At 26.5% G+C, this 15,884-nt stretch overlaps 1 protein-coding gene across 2 annotated transcripts; it reads left to right on the top strand.

Annotated features, from left to right (window-relative positions):
- The first annotated feature begins 3,172 nt into the window (after window positions 1-3,172).
- Window positions 3,173-15,194, top strand: LOC145831369 (WD repeat domain phosphoinositide-interacting protein 2-like). Of its 2 annotated transcripts, XM_082938610.1 has the most exons (6): window positions 3,173-3,330; window positions 8,097-8,252; window positions 9,143-9,288; window positions 9,745-10,073; window positions 12,562-12,800; window positions 13,055-15,192. In XM_082938610.1, the coding sequence occupies exons 2-6, from the start codon at window positions 8,115-8,117 to the stop codon at window positions 13,529-13,531; spliced, it is 1,329 nt and encodes a 442-aa protein (XP_082794736.1). In that variant the 5' UTR covers window positions 3,173-3,330; window positions 8,097-8,114; the 3' UTR covers window positions 13,532-15,192. The 2 variants fall into 2 exon arrangements, with proteins under 2 accessions (XP_082794736.1, XP_082794737.1); XM_082938611.1 differs by lacking the exons at window positions 3,173-3,330; window positions 8,097-8,252; window positions 9,143-9,288 and adding an exon at window positions 9,413-9,641 and having other exon boundaries at window positions 13,055-15,194.
- Window positions 15,195-15,884: the final 690 nt, after the last annotated feature.

Raw genomic sequence — 15,884 nt, 5'->3', positions numbered from 1 at the left:
TGTTAAGCTTATAAGTACAAATTATGATAAATTGGATTATTAAGTAGATATAAAAGCAATGCAATTTAGGAAAAAGGTATCAAAAATAAGTAGCATGGTCTATTATAGCTTGAAAGAAATAACTTGCAAAAAAAAAGTTGTATCATAGAACTTTTTAACAAAAGAACTCTTGATTTAATAAACTATAGCAATTTTTAAAGATACTTCTACTATAAAGCAATTTAAAGTGTGCAAAATAGTTTTCTAAATTTGTTGTATGTTTTTTAAGTGTGTGAATAAAAGAAATTCAAATTTTTTAATTTAAAAAAGTCTCTTTACAAGGTATAAGCAATTTTAACCAAAGCACGTTTGTGTATAGTTTAGAATAAAAGTAAAACTAAATTATTTTAATACCTTTGATTTAATAGGTTAAGAATTAAATTAAACTTAAAAGTATTGTTACCTCTTAAAAATAATTTGTTTTCATTTATTTTAATCTTTGCAGGTGGTGAAATACTAAAATGAAGTTTTATATATCTGCGGCTATTTTAGCCATCTTGTCTGTAGTTCTTATTGAAGCAGCTGAGCAGGACAACATTAGATGTAACGAGCATTTTTTCAACAGCAAGAGAAAAAGTCTTAACAAGGAGTGCAAAATAGAAAGAATGTGGCCAATTGAGAACCGTATGATTTTCTTATTATTTTTTTTTACAAAGCAACAATCGAATAAAAGTGTTGAACTAGTTAATACTAATGCTAAGTGAAATTTAAGAAACTAAGAAAATAATATCTCTAAAAGATGAGAAGCTTAATAATATATTTTTCGCATTTTTTTAATTGGTTATCTCTATATACTATAAAAAAACATCAGAGACTAAAGCTAAAAATGAAAATTAAGTCAGGTTGTGTTACTTATTCATTGTGTAAAAATTAAAAAACCGACTTTTTTTTTAAAGTTTAGTTAAATTCTCTTTAAAAATGTGCTTTACAGCCTAAAGTAAAACTTTTTTTTGTAACACAGGTGTGTACGAGCCTGTCGAATATGGTCAAATAACCAACTGCCGTGGATCGATTGTCAGAAGAACATATGTGCGAAGAGACGCTGAAACTAAACAAATCAAAAAGAAGAAAGAAGTCCAGCACATCAAAGTTGAATTTGAAATTGGTTCGTAGTCTGTTTAAAGTAAAAAATAAACTTAATTGTTTGGAAAATTAGCTAAACACGAAATGAATGTTTTAAAAGTTTGTTAATGTTAAAATTCCTACTGCTACAAACTATTACAACAAGGCGGAGGTCTTATGCTACTTATTTTTTACTGCTACTTTTGTAAAAATAAACTTTGAATTTATCAAATTTGTATTTTTTTCAATACAGATGCAATCAACAAAACAAAGATGTATGAAGCCGACTTTTTCCAACATTTGTACATTGATGTGTACGCTAAAAATGGAAAGCACTTCGATTCAAAGTACATGAAGTACTTCATGCATGTGCCTGACTCAATGGATGTTAACAAGAAAGTGAGTTTTAATGACTTTTAGGTGTTAAATTGTTACAGTTGTTCATCTTAAAATTCTAAATAACTTACACTGTTAAGTGTATTGATTTAAAAAGTTATGCAATGTATTAAAAAATTTTATTATTAATTAAATATTTTTAAAATATTTTTTACGTCATTATCGTTTGTTTTTCTGTTTCATTTCACAATATTAAAAGCTAGTAACTTATAAATTTAATTAAAACTAAGTTTTTGCATTTCCAGCATAAATGAATTAACAGCAAACCATTTTAAGTTACACATTTTGGTACTCATAAAAATAATTTTACAGTTTGAGAATTAAAATTCAAACTTTGACCAAATCTCTTTTTTTTTCATTTCAAAAAAAAAGATAAAATAGTTTTAGTTTTATTAATAAAACACTTTAAAACTTACTTTTCAGACAAAGTTTGTAATTCTGATCAACCCGCTTGGAGATCCAGTGTACAACAGAAACCCACGAAAAGTACTCAGCAAACTGAGAGAAAAATTTAGTTTCAGACTGATCCCTTATCCAATGTCTTACCCTAACCGAGAATGCGCTTTCGACCTGAAAACCTACAAGAAGTGCAAGAACGGTAAAAAGAAGAACTACTTCGGAAAATGCGATGAATAAGTTATAAAATAATTTTTTATTCTGTTTGTCTATATTTTTGACGGTTGTGTTTCTTTTCGTGATTAAGTTTTTTTAATAAATGATGCAGTAGCAGTACTTTTATTTGTGTAACTTGTTAAATTTTGAAAATCCCTTACACAGTAAAAGTAAATGTGTAAAAAAGTAAATCAGGTATGTAGTAATTAAATTGAACAATAATTAAGTTTTTAGAGCATTTAGAAAATGTAGTGTAATATTTTAATAAAAGTTTTTTTTTAAGTTATATATATTTTCTTTTAAAAGTCTATTAACATTAAGTTTCAATAAAGTTAATCTCTACAACTCTAGTATTTGTTGAATAGAAACAAACGGTTTCTTATAATTTATAAAAATATAAAAAGCTAACAAATATTTTTTGGTCCTTTCAAAAGTAGTTACGTTAAGAATTGAACATTTTTAAATATTAACTACTGGCAATTATATGTTAAAATCTGATTACTGCTAAGTTGCTAAGTTAAATTTACCACTTTTTGTATAAATTAAATACATTAAGTTTACTCTTTTAACTAATCAATCCTTCTTATTAAACTTTCATAAGAGTTTGAACGAGATTTTTTTACTAACACTTTTAAAACTCAGTCAGTTTAAGAGCTTAAAATAGAAACAAATAAAATTAACTTTAAAACTATTAATTAGTCAGCTTTCACAAACTAATTTTTAAGATGTTTTAGTTTTTCTAGTACATTTTCGTTCCTAGTATTTCTCAAGTTTATTATAAATTTGATAAGAAAAAACAAAGGCATAAAGTTTCTAACTGGTTTTTTTACATTAATCTTACAAATTTAGCAATTTATAAATTTTGCCCGGGCAGAAAGCGTTAAAGTTTCAACGCTGATGTATTCCATAAACTGATATTAGGTTTTTACCCTAAGTTGTAACTAACTTGTTATACAAGCTATTCAATTCTACTTGTAAACAAATAAATTGAAGATGGCTTAATGTTGCATCAGAAAAGTTCAAATAAGTTTGTAAAATTAATAAAGTACTGTGGTCTCAAAAGGGTGTCAAGCGGCCATTGAAATATTTTGGAATTGAATCTAGTTTTATACATAGTTGGGTAGAACAGAGTTTCTTGTTTAAAAAACTGGTTTTGTTTCTTTTCTGTTTCAAGTTTCACTTCACATTTGCTCTTGCCCAGAAAACGTTTATTGTAGCAAGGTTAGAGAGTTTTACTGATATTAAAGATGTAGTTATTTCAATTTAAATCCAGCCAGTTATTGCGTTTTTATCTTCTTTGATTGAAAAATTGTTTAAAATTCTTCAATTTTTGTCAAAATCTGGCTTGCAGAAAAATACACGAAATACTTTTAATATTTTTTGTCAATTATTATCACCACTTTTCTTAAGTATGGCATAACGTGTGCCAAAAAATAAAATAACTTGTTTTAAAGCAAAAGAAGGTTTTTTCTATTTTGTTTGGGACAAAACATTAAATGGTTTCCAAGTAGTATCCACAATTCAATAACTCAGTTTTTTTTTTATACACCTAGTCCCTAAACCAATTTATTTTTTTTATTTTATGCTTTTTTTATTGTTCTCACTATCTAAAAGGTTTATATATTTTTGAAGAAAAAAGACAGTCAATTAGCTTTATATTACTGCATGCAAAAACCTTGAAAAAATAGGTCCTAAAGACATATTTTGTTATAAATTTTATTATAGCCTTTTAATTGAAATTCAGCTGAGGTTTCCTTAAAGGTTTTAAAGTTATTGCACCATTAGTATTCCTTAAAACTGCCTTAAAAACATCTCTGAGTTAAAAAAAAAAGCAGAAAGTTTTTACTATAAATATAAACAATTATTTCAAACAGTTTGAGATTTCAACTATTTTATGTTGTACTTAAATGGCAACTATACCAAATAACAAAAAGAGAAAAATGTTACATACATTTAATGTTAATATATATAAGTGTTTCCATACTTTTGTAAGTTGCTTCAAGCTTTGACTTAAAAATAAGATGTGTTTTTTGGTAAATTTTGATCAGAAGTTAGCAAATAGGTTACAGTATTTCTAAAATAAGCAAAGCATAAAAGAAAAAGAAACCCAACCAAAGTCACCAAAAAAGTCAATTTTTGTAGACCAGATCACTGTGCAAATAATATTATTGTAGAATTCTTATCATCTATTAAGTTTCATGTATTTTTCAAGATAAAATTGAAAAATTATTTTGTTAATTAATAATGGATTTTTTTTTGCCTACTACTAGACCAATATCCAATAACATATGCAATTGTTTATAAAATAATATATATATTATAATAAAGTATTTTAAAATCAAGTGTCAAATGCAGCTGTATTTTTATATAATATTCATTATTACAGGGTTGCCACTTTACCTGGAAACCTGGAAAAACCTTAAAAAACCTGGAATTCGACAATTTAGGCAAAAATAACCTGGAAAAGCCTGGAATTTTTAATAATTTTAACATTTTCAGTATAAAATTTCAATTTGACACAAAAAATCTATCATATAAATATGATTTTTATGTCATCATCAACAAATTTTTCTATTAAAAAACACAATTAAAGTAACTTTACAGCATCTTTTAAATGTTTTTGTACTATTTAACACAGTTTCTTTTATAGAAATTTCTTAAAACTAAAAATAGACCCAAAAATGTTTACTTTTAAAAACCTGGAAAAAATTTAGAAAACCTGGAAAAATTTTTGTGAAATTAAGTGGCAACCCTGTTATGACATTAGTTACAAAATTTTAAGTGACTAAAAATAATGGTAAGGCATTTCAAATCATTTACAAGACCTTTGGTATTTTATCCTGTTATATTGATCTACTTGAAGTATACTTGTCTGCACTTAGTTAAACACTGTTTGTAGCAAATATATTTCATTGTGTTGTTGGAGATAGATACTATAAATTACATAGAAAATCACAAAACATTAAAGCAATCTCAAATTTATAAAACTAACAGAGGATGGCCTGTAATTCTTGAAAAACTGAAATGTTGAACGAAAATCATTAAAAAACTACTGAATTTATAAACATTTATACTAAGTAAATGATTAAATTTAGATTAGCTACGAAAAAACATCAAAGACAAAAAAAGTTTATTTTTATTTGATATAAGCATATTTTAAATAGTATTACAGTATTTTTACACTAATTTATACTATGAAGTACATTTTTTAATCTTGAATTTTTTCTTAAAAATCAAGGAAACATGTAATAAAAAAACCTGAAAAAATGAAAAGCAGTTTGTAACATTTAAATAGCCACCCTGTAAAAAATGATAATGAAAATACAATTATATCAACTGCTAATAAAACTAAATAAAAATAATTAATCTTTGCATTAATCAGTGGTTCTTTAACTCTTAAAACTCATAAAAGAAAATATTATGTGCTCACCAGATTGTTATATTTATATATTTTTTTCTTATAAAGGTTTTATTTGTAATATTAGTTAGCTATATTAAGTCTATAAAAAGATAATGAAAAAAGGTTTATTTACAATTAAGTAAGTTTTACTACTTCAAAAATAACCTGTTTTAGTAGAAAGCTTACTTATATTTTGTCCTTTAAACCTATAACATTACTCAAACAAGATCATATTAATAATCTAATGTTAGTTAGTAAATAAAGGTTGAGTTTAGATAGACTATATCTTCTAAAAAAAATTTGCTTTTTCAAAAAGTATATTTCAAAAAGTACCCTTGATTTTTGTTTTTTATATCTGTATTTGGAAATTTTTATCTAAAACCCATTTGTGTTATATTTACTTTGTGTTAAGGGCATAGGGGAGTGAGGGGTCCACCTTGATTTTTACAAGTTGATCTTATTTTATAGAGTTTTATCTGAGCTATCAGACATTTTAACTGCTTGAAAAATTCAAAGTAATTTTGAGCTATGAGAGATCAAAGTCTGTAACCTCAATAGGTTCCTAATGGAAGACTCAAACTAAAAACGTAAAAAAGACCAGTTCACTAAAAATCTATATCCTCCTTTATTTTTTGAGCATTCTTCTTCAAATTTTCACAGAAAGTGTTTTATTAAATTCTAAGAAGATTAAATACAGGATTTTTTTAATTTTGAAAAATAAAATTATTATTACAAAAAAACCACCTATTTTTTTGTTTTTTTTAACCTAAATTTTTATTTTTTAATATTTTAAAAATTCCATTTTAAAGTCCTTTAAATAAAAAAATAAACATTTCCTGAAAGTTTGAGGTCTCTAGCTCAAAAAATGAAGGAAAAGATAAATTTTTAGTAATTTTTTAAATTTCCGAGAAAATTGACCCCAAAAAATTTGCAGTCCATACATTTGTATCTGAAATTTTTATAAAAATTACAATATCTCAAAAGTTAAATAAGAGTTTTTAATTCTATAATAACTGGTTTGTAGTTTGTACTTCAAGCTTTTATTTAAGATCAAATGTTATTTTTACTAACATAAAACTTGGAACCCCCTTCCCCCATGCCCTTAATGTTTAAACTAGCAAAGCTTAAATGAACTGTTTTATACTACAATTTTCTTGTAAATAATGGTTTATCATTCTTTGTTTTGAGTAAATTACCTTTTCGACTTAAATTTGCAACTGCTTGTCTTGGGTCCACTTTGATGGCAGATGCCACATAACTTGGTTGTGGTTTTACAATTTTTGCAGTGTTTGATGACTTTTTAAATAAAACCTGACCTTTAAGCATTTTTGTGGATTTTAAGATTGAAATTTTTCAAGCTAAGAGTGTTTGCCAAATGCCGTGTCACAAAGGGTTTTTACTATGAAAAATGGCATATTTTATTTATTTTTTAAAAGTTAAGTTTTAATTATTTTCATTTACTTAGTAATTTTAAATAAACCTGATGTTAATTGTTTAATTTTCTTGGAATGTGGACTGTTCAATAAAGTTTTTCACTATAAAATTTTGTTAGTTTTTGCATTGATGAGGGGATACTTTACCATAAGTTAGTTCTTAATATGACTAAAATATTATTAAATTTAAACAAGAACTTTTTAGAAAATGTTTTTAAAAAGCTCAAATTGGTGACCATTAAAAAATTAAAACTGGAAAATGTTCAAGTTGGAATTTTGAAACTCAATTTTTTAAACTTCCTGTGGTGTTTTTATATAGAATATTAGGTATGCCTAAACATTAATTACCCAAAAGTTATTGTTAAATATGAAAATTAATTTTTTATTGAACTTGTTAAACATGTCAGACTGATATGGTCAAAATGATTTTTAAACTTATAATGGGAGCTTGAAAAAAAAGTACTAAACCTTACATTTTCAGAAATAGGTTCTGATATATTTTCTAAATATCTTGTTTAGAAATAGCAATTTAAACTTAAAAATATTAACATATCCTTAATTAAATCAACTCTTATACTCATTTTACATAAAAATATTTTATAATGAAATAATAATAAAATAAAACAAAATTTTAAACTTTAGTTTGTTTGACTTTTTTATAAGTAATGTCACATCAGTAACAAAAAAAATATTTTTATTAAAAATCTTGAGATCAGCTCCTATATGTATCACTCTGATTTTTTAACAATTGGAACATTATAAAGAACTCAATTCTTAAAATTACCAGTTTAGTTTGTATATTACAGTTTATCATTTTTTAATTCAAGTTATATTTTTTGCAAACGTTTGTATAAGGCATTTATAAAATTTCAAACCTACAAGTAAACAATTTTTTTTTTGTTTGGCAAGTTCATAACTTGAAAAACAACAAGCTTGTCTGACAAAAACCTAAAGTATAAAACTACAACGATTTATAATTTTACCAAAGTTTATAGAATTCTTATATTAATAATAGGAATTTTTATTTAAAAAAAAGAAACAAAGACTTCATAGACAATTATTTATTATAAAGTAATTCGAAAATTTAGTAAGAAAGCAAGTTGTTTTATTTTTATACATAAATTTAACTTTAAAGCAGTTTTATATCTTACCAGAACCATATTTAATAAAGTATGAACTTCATGAAGTGTGACGGTTTCGAATCCAATGTTTTTTATGCTAGCTTTTCCCATGACTGCTTATTGCTGTCTGTTGGTAAGAAACATTCTTACAGCCTTTATGAAATCAAATCTGTACAAGAACTAAACCATGTTAGTTTTATTTTTGAAAATGTTACTGAAATATTTTTTAATTGAGCAGAAGTTAAACTTAAAAGAATAGTTTAATTAGCAGATAACTATTTTTTTTTAGTAATTTTGGCTACCTTTTAATAAATCAAAACATTACTGATACTTAGTTTAAATACTCAAGTGCTTTGTAAATGTGTGCATGAATTAAACTAAGATAAACAATTTTTAAAGTTTACTGAAGTTGTAGTTTTTTTTGATGATTTTAAATATTTTTTAATCCAAGTCCTACAAAGTTTTTGTATTAAAAAAAAATATTTCCCAAAAGTTTATATTAAATTGCTTTAAAACAGATTGATTTTCAGTTTTTTTTTATCACAGTTTTAGTTTTCTTCTCCCATAACGAACATATTGTACTCCTTGACTTCAAGAGGCTATATTTCAAAAATTGATTGAAGTATTAAAAAGCTGCAAAACAAACTTGTAGCTTAGTCAAAACCTTATAATTTAAAATTAAGTTTTAATATATTTTTTTTTATGCCCTAAGTTCAATTTAAGATGGTTTAAAGTGAAGTATGTGCAAAGTTTTATGTAACATGGCCAAAATAATAAACCACTTTAAAATACTTCATTCATGATTTTTACTGATTTTAAAGTTTTTACAGCAGCAAGTTTCAGTATTGATAGTAATAATTTTTCTGATACTGTTGCTGATTCTGATAATAAATAATCAAGTGTAACTAATAATTATGAGTACTAAAACAATTAAATTACATTATATTGTTTGGTTTATGCTATGATACTTATTGAAAACTTATTTAATGATTAAATTTTTCCTTAAAGCTATGTTTTGACATAAGAATATATTCTACATATTTAACAAAAAAAGTTAATAATTTTAATGAGTTTTTCAGATACACACATCCAAATTTGATCAGGCTTGCTTGTGCGAGAGGTTTTACAAAAGCAGCTTGGTATTACTGACAAGCATGTCTTCGCCCAGGACACTCAACATTTGCAACTTCAAAAAGAGCGGGCAGAAAGAAATTTGGAAACAGCCGTTAGTTTGTGCTACAAGTAGCAAAAAAAGAATTTGTACTTTAAAATAAAAATAAATATAGTTATCATATAAACAGCAAGAACGTTTGTTTTTTCTAAAGTTTTGAAAACAGCCGTTAGTTTGTGTTACGGGTGGCAAAAACGTTACATTTTAAGAAATAAACATAGGTTATTTCATAAAAACAGTAAAAAAGTTTGAATTTTTTTTTAAATTTACAATGCCATGGTTTCTTGTTTTTTTTGTATTTCTAATATGAACTTCAGTTTCAGACAAATATTATAAAGGTTTTCAAAACTTTAGGATACAAATAAAAGCTTGAATATAAGTTATAGCGCAAAACTGTAAGCATACCTGTGAGCAATTTTATAATCTGCCTACATTTTAAAGTCGTCAAACAATATTTAAACACACTTAATAAAAACAGTAAATTAAGCTTAATATTTACAATTGTTGCAGATATCCAAACACTGTTCTTGCAGTCAAAATGAACCGCCAGGTGTTTGTGGTCGTCATGGAAACCACCATCAGCATCCATGGCAGCAACGACATGGCCCTCAAGCACCTCATCAAAGGCACCCCGCGCAACCCCGACGGCATCATTGCCCTCAGCACTGACAAAAACAAACCTTGCTTGGCGTACCCCGTCAGTACTGACAGTGGGGAGGTGCAGCTGTTTGATTACGACCTGCTGAGGAACGGTGCGGTGGTTCAAGCCCATCAGAACAAGATTGCCGCGATCAGTTTCAATTTGACTTGTAGCATGATGGCCACCGCTTCAAATAAAGGTAAAGCTAAGTATGTATATATATATTAACATTTAAAGTTTTTATGTTTATAAAAGCCACTGCTACAAAAAACAAAAATATATATATGATAACCACTGCTTCAAATAAAGGTAAAACTGTAAATGTATTTGTACACATTCAAAGATTTTTTTTTGAAGCCACTGCTTCAATAAATATATATATGAGCTACACACAGCAGAAGTTCTGTTTAAAAATTATAATTATACTTTAGTAGTCATTTATTTTGCCGAAGTTAGACTAAGTTGAAAAAAATATATATAATCCAGAGTTAAAAATACTTTAGCTTGCATGTAAACCATTATAAACTATATACCTTATTATTCCTAATAATAAAGTTGTACTTTTTGAGCTTTTTATTTTATTTTTTTTACAAGAGATAAGTAGAATTACACATTCAAAGTTTTTTTACTTAAAAAGGCCACTGCTTCAAAAATAAAATATGTATGACCTACATACAGCAGAAGTTTTGTTTAAAAATCATAAATATACTTTAGTAGTCATTTATTTTGCCAAGGTTTTAAAAAAATATTAAAATCAAGAGTTTGAAAAGTTTTAGCTCGCATTCATACCACTACAACTCTATGCCATATTATTCCTAATTATAAAGTTGTACCTATCAAGCTTTCATTTTGTTTTACAAGAGATGAGTATAGCTATTATAATAATTTACTTCTTGCAATCTATTCATTGATCACTTGTTATAATAAGTAGTTTAATTTAAAGTAATATTTGTTGTATGCAATAAGTCAAAAAGAAAATCTGAAAAATATGTTACTGTTTTATTTTTAATCATGACTTTCAAGTTGTATAAAAGTTAGACGGGATAACTTATATATATACATATGTAGTCAAATTTAATGTGATGTTTCTTTTTTTGTTATAGTAGATGATTGAAAAAGTTCATTAAGCAAATATAAAACAGTATTTTTAACATCATAACGGTTTGTTATTTCCATTATAAAAAAACATCATTTTCAAATTATTTATTTAATAAAACTTGTTAAAGTGTGTTTTATTCTTTTTCTGTAAGAAATGTATTGTTGATATGTGGTGTAAAAACAGTTTTTGTTTTAATTTAATAATCATAAACGTTTTGTTTGTTTTCTTAATGCTTTGGTATGTACTTGGTTTTTATTATTTACACAAACTAACCTTGGCATTATAACATAGTTTTATTTTATAAGCTGTCTTATAATTGGTCTTATTGTAAACTGTATTAATTAGACAAAATTATTTAAGCTTAACAAGTTAAGGCATATCCTCTAACAAGTACTGTCTCTAAAACTAAATAAAGACATATTTATTTATATTTTTATACTTTTTAAGTTATCATGCTACCATGACAGTTTCCTAGAAACAACTATTTAATTTATCAATTCATTAAATATGCCATCAACAAGTTTTAAAAGTTGAAGCAAAATTTAAGTTAAGCTTTATTATCAAAGAAAAAAAGTAGTCATTGTGCTTCAAGTTTGTCATAGAAAAATCATCATAAAAAATCTAGTATTTGTACTTAGTTTTCTATCATCAACCATGCATAGATTTTTGTAATTGTGAGAATGAATGCACTTAACTATGTATAAAAAACCTGTGTATTTTTGCTCTAATATAATTGAAAGCAAAAGCTTCTCAAGTAAATTTATAACTTGAGATGTTATATAATTATCTATAAACTTTTTAGTCACATGGTTGCCAAAAACCTTGAAACTTTTAAAAAACCTGGAATTTGACAATTTAGTCTAAAAAACTTTGACCTGGAACTTAAAACTTTTGAAAAAAAATCTGCAACTTTTAACAATTTTAACATGTTAAGTAGTGAAGTTTCGATTTTACTCAAAAATTCTATTATACAGACAAAAAAATTAGTCATCATCAAAAATTATTTTTATTAAAAAACATTTAAAGTAGCTTTAGAGTATCTTTCAATGTTTTAATACTATTTAACATATTTTCTTACCATAAACTTAACTTTAAACTTTAAGTAGACCAAAAAGGTGTACTTTTAGAAACCTGGAGGAATTTTTTAAAACATGGAGAAAATTTCCCAAAAATTTTTGGCAACCCTGTATTCACAAACTAACAGCAAAATATTTGATATATAAATTTTTAAATGTAATTATTTGATTTTTTACCACAACTATGTTAAGTAATTTTAGTTTACAATACACTAAATTTTGTTGTTAGTTTGTAGTTTTAAATATTCAGTGTTCATATTTATGTTTTTAACTATATGCTTTTTTAATTACCATAAGTACAAATATCACATAACAACAAATTAACAACTATTTGGGTGTGTCACCCACGACCCTTGATCCAAATTGTAGGAGTTCAGGATATAAACTATAATGTAATTGAACACACGTCTAGTTCAATTTGTCACTTTAATTTAAAACTTTTATTGTTGTATAAAGAAATACAAGCCGTAAAAAATTGAAAATTGAAAAATCAAATTACTTTTCACCACCAGGCACCATCATCAGGGTGTTCGACGTTTCCACCAATCAGGACGCTCCATCCAAATTGTACGAATTCAGGCGGGGCAGCAACTTCGCCCGCATCCACTCCATGCGGTTCGACCCCGCCTCCCAACACCTGGTCGTCAGTAGCAACCGCGAGACGGTGCACGTGTTCAAGCTTCAAGATTATAACAGATGTGACGTGGGTAGGACGCGGCTCGACTCCGAAACTGTTGATGAGAACAATCAGGTATGGTGTGAAATTTATTTTAAAAAATAGTTGGTGTACTTATGTAAAAGTTTATTTGTTTTGCCAGAGTTATCTAACCTGTGTTCTTATCGAGATAAATTCCTTAATACTTCTTAAATATTTTGATTTTTTTATCTAGTTTACTCTTTTTAATTAATTTTATTGACTGTTTTTAATCAGAAACTTCTAATAGTTTACTTTTATTTACAATATTTCAAGTAGTAAATGGTTTTGATAAATCACCATAACAACAGGACCAATCGTGGGTGGGCAGCATAGTGGGTTCTCTCGTGACAACCACCACGTCCTACCTACCGACCCCCTTCCAAGACAGCTGGTGGTCCCAATCCCGTTCCTACGCAACCTGCAAGCTCCCCGGCAACCAATCGGACATGAAGACGTTGTGCGGGTTCGCCACCGTTGGGGGGCGCCGTTGTATTCTGGTGGTGGGTAGCAACGGGGTGCTTTACGTGTACGATTTCCATGGCAACCAGGGAGGCGAGTGCCCGTTGCTGAGGCAGCACCAATTAGATCTCCACGGGGACGCGATCGATCCAGAGGAGGATCTCCACAGTGAGGATTGCGGTGTTGCCACGGAAACGTACGCCCACGTGACCTCGTTGCCACCCAGCGGTAGTGGCAGTGGTAAGGGGAAAGTTTTGGGGAATTTTGACAATTCGCTGCCCGGGTCGCCACTGAACTACAGTGGAGAGTTTCCCAGTATACAGTGAGAAAACATGTTTATATAAAAAGTTTATTAACTTAAGTAATAAAATTATATTAAACTTAGGCTAGTTTGAAGTTAAATAACTAAATCATTATAACTTAGTTTGTAAACAAGTTATTTTTTTTATCGTCTAAGTTTATGTTTTTTGGAGCCAAAGGTTAATCAATCCTTTTAAGGTTAATTTTTTTTTTAATTTAAAAAGTTTGATTTCCATTGTTTTTTATTTATATTTAAAGTTTAAAACTTGCTATTTTAGTATTTCTTTAAGTTGTGTTTTATTGCTGGTATTTGGATAGTTTAAAGTTATGTTCAAAAGTTAATGATAACAAAGTTTTTACTTACAGTTGTTTTTAAATTTACAATTTTTACTGAACTTTTTAAAACCAAATTGTGAATTTAAATATGTTGTTTAATTCGTTTTTTGCTTTTTTTACTTTTAATATTTTTTAGAGTTTTTTGTTCCATACTCCAATAAATATTTTTTAATTCCAAGCAATATTTTTAACTTCATATTTTTTGGTGTTTTATATACATATATTCACAACACATCTGTTTCTTTTTGCACTTTTTACCTTTGATTCGTTTTTGTTTATTTGTTATCTTCCATTTTTGTAAGAACAATCTTATAGCTTTTTTCAGTACTGCTAAAAACTAGTCCAAATAAGTTTTAATTAGTGCTTTAGTTTTTTCTGTGTTTTTTGAGTTCAAAACAGGTTTCTTTTGTTTTACATATGTTAATTTTAGTAAACCTTCGTTTTTCTTTAATTTATTTTAAGAAATTCTGGTTTGGTAAGTTAATTAGTTTAGTATTTTCTTCCGTTTCTGTTAAAATGTTGTACATGCTTTAAGTTTAGTTAAACCCTAAAGTTAATTTTAACAGTTTAAAGATTTTTTAGTATTTTTAAAATTTGTGTAGATTTTATTTTTAAAATTTTAAAGAATCAAGCTTTTTTATTTTGTTTACCTGGAGTGTTATTAATATTTTTTTGTTATGTACAAAATACTTGTTCTTTCATTAAGTAGGTCATGTCAAAAACCATAAGGTTGCCAACAAATAAAAAAAAAAAATTTAATTATAGCGTGCTTGGAGTAAAAACAAATTAACTATTTTTATCACGTTTAATCACATGCCAAAGCACATGTTTTGCATAAAAGGTTCTTTAAAAAAAACAGTTCTACAACATTTTTTTTTACTGTTTTAGCATAAAATACCACCTTTTTACAAGAAAAAATAAGATCAACTTTTACTTAAACCAGTAAATAACTAGAAACAAAAAATAGGTTCAAAAATAATCTGTTTTACTTTTTAAACTTTTTAAAATATTTATAAAACTTTTTTTTTGGGTAAGGAAAACAAGTTTCTGCATATCATATGACATTGTTTTTGTCAAAAAACTTCCTATTAAATTTTAAAAGGTGCCGAGCTTTCTTAATACTCTTTACACTGCAATTACAAATTTTCACAATTATTTTTGTGTGCTTTTATACTATTTTTTTTTCTTTATTTCTTTCTAAAACGTTTTGAATTTTCTTAGAAGCCCAACAATATTTTTTACGTTGAAAGTTGTTTTATTGACGTGCTTTTAATACTTCAGTTATACATTTTGAAGGTTTCTTCTAACAATTTTTTTTACCTCTTCATTTTACTTTCGTTTACTGTTCTTAGTTCGTTCTGCATAATAAAAGTATTACTGTATAGTCTTGTTTTTTTTTTTGTATGTATGTAATTACTCATGCACTTTTATAACAAAAAAAGAGCTATTTTAGAGAGATTTTTTTTTAACTGTGCTTAATATTTATAAACTGATATATTTATAGTTTTTTTTTTAAGTATAATGTGATGTTAACCGTCAAAACATTTATTAGAATTTAGAATTCATGAATACTACAAATTTTCCGTAAACACACTATATGCACGTGATGTGACGGAATTCTCATAACTTGGAATGAACTTGAATGCATTCCAACAAAAATTTGAACAAACATTTTGGTCGATATTTAATGTAGCGAGGTTTAAAAACAAATAAAAAACACTTGGTTGTCATGTTTTTGTTTGTTTATGGTAAAAATACATTTATGATTCAAAATCATTCTTTTTTGGATTTTTAAAAGTGCTGTCACATCGATTTGTTTATTTTTTTTAATTCTTGTCATGTTCGTAGTAACCACACATATAATGTCATTTATTTATTTTACATTAATAGTGCTTTAGTTAAATTTATTGTTTTTTAACTTTTCTAACATTATAATTTCGTCGAAAAGCTTGTATGTGTGACAGAAGTTGTTTTGAAATCAGAATTGATTTTCAGTATACTATTCAGCTAATAGTACTTTAATTACATTTATTTGTTTTGTAA

This window comes from Thalia democratica, chromosome 3 (assembly GCF_965202585.1).
Source record: "Thalia democratica chromosome 3, ktThaDemo2.hap1.1, whole genome shotgun sequence".
Lineage (NCBI taxonomy): Eukaryota > Metazoa > Chordata > Thaliacea > Salpida > Salpidae > Thalia > Thalia democratica.
This window is presented reverse-complemented; position numbering and strand designations above follow the sequence as displayed.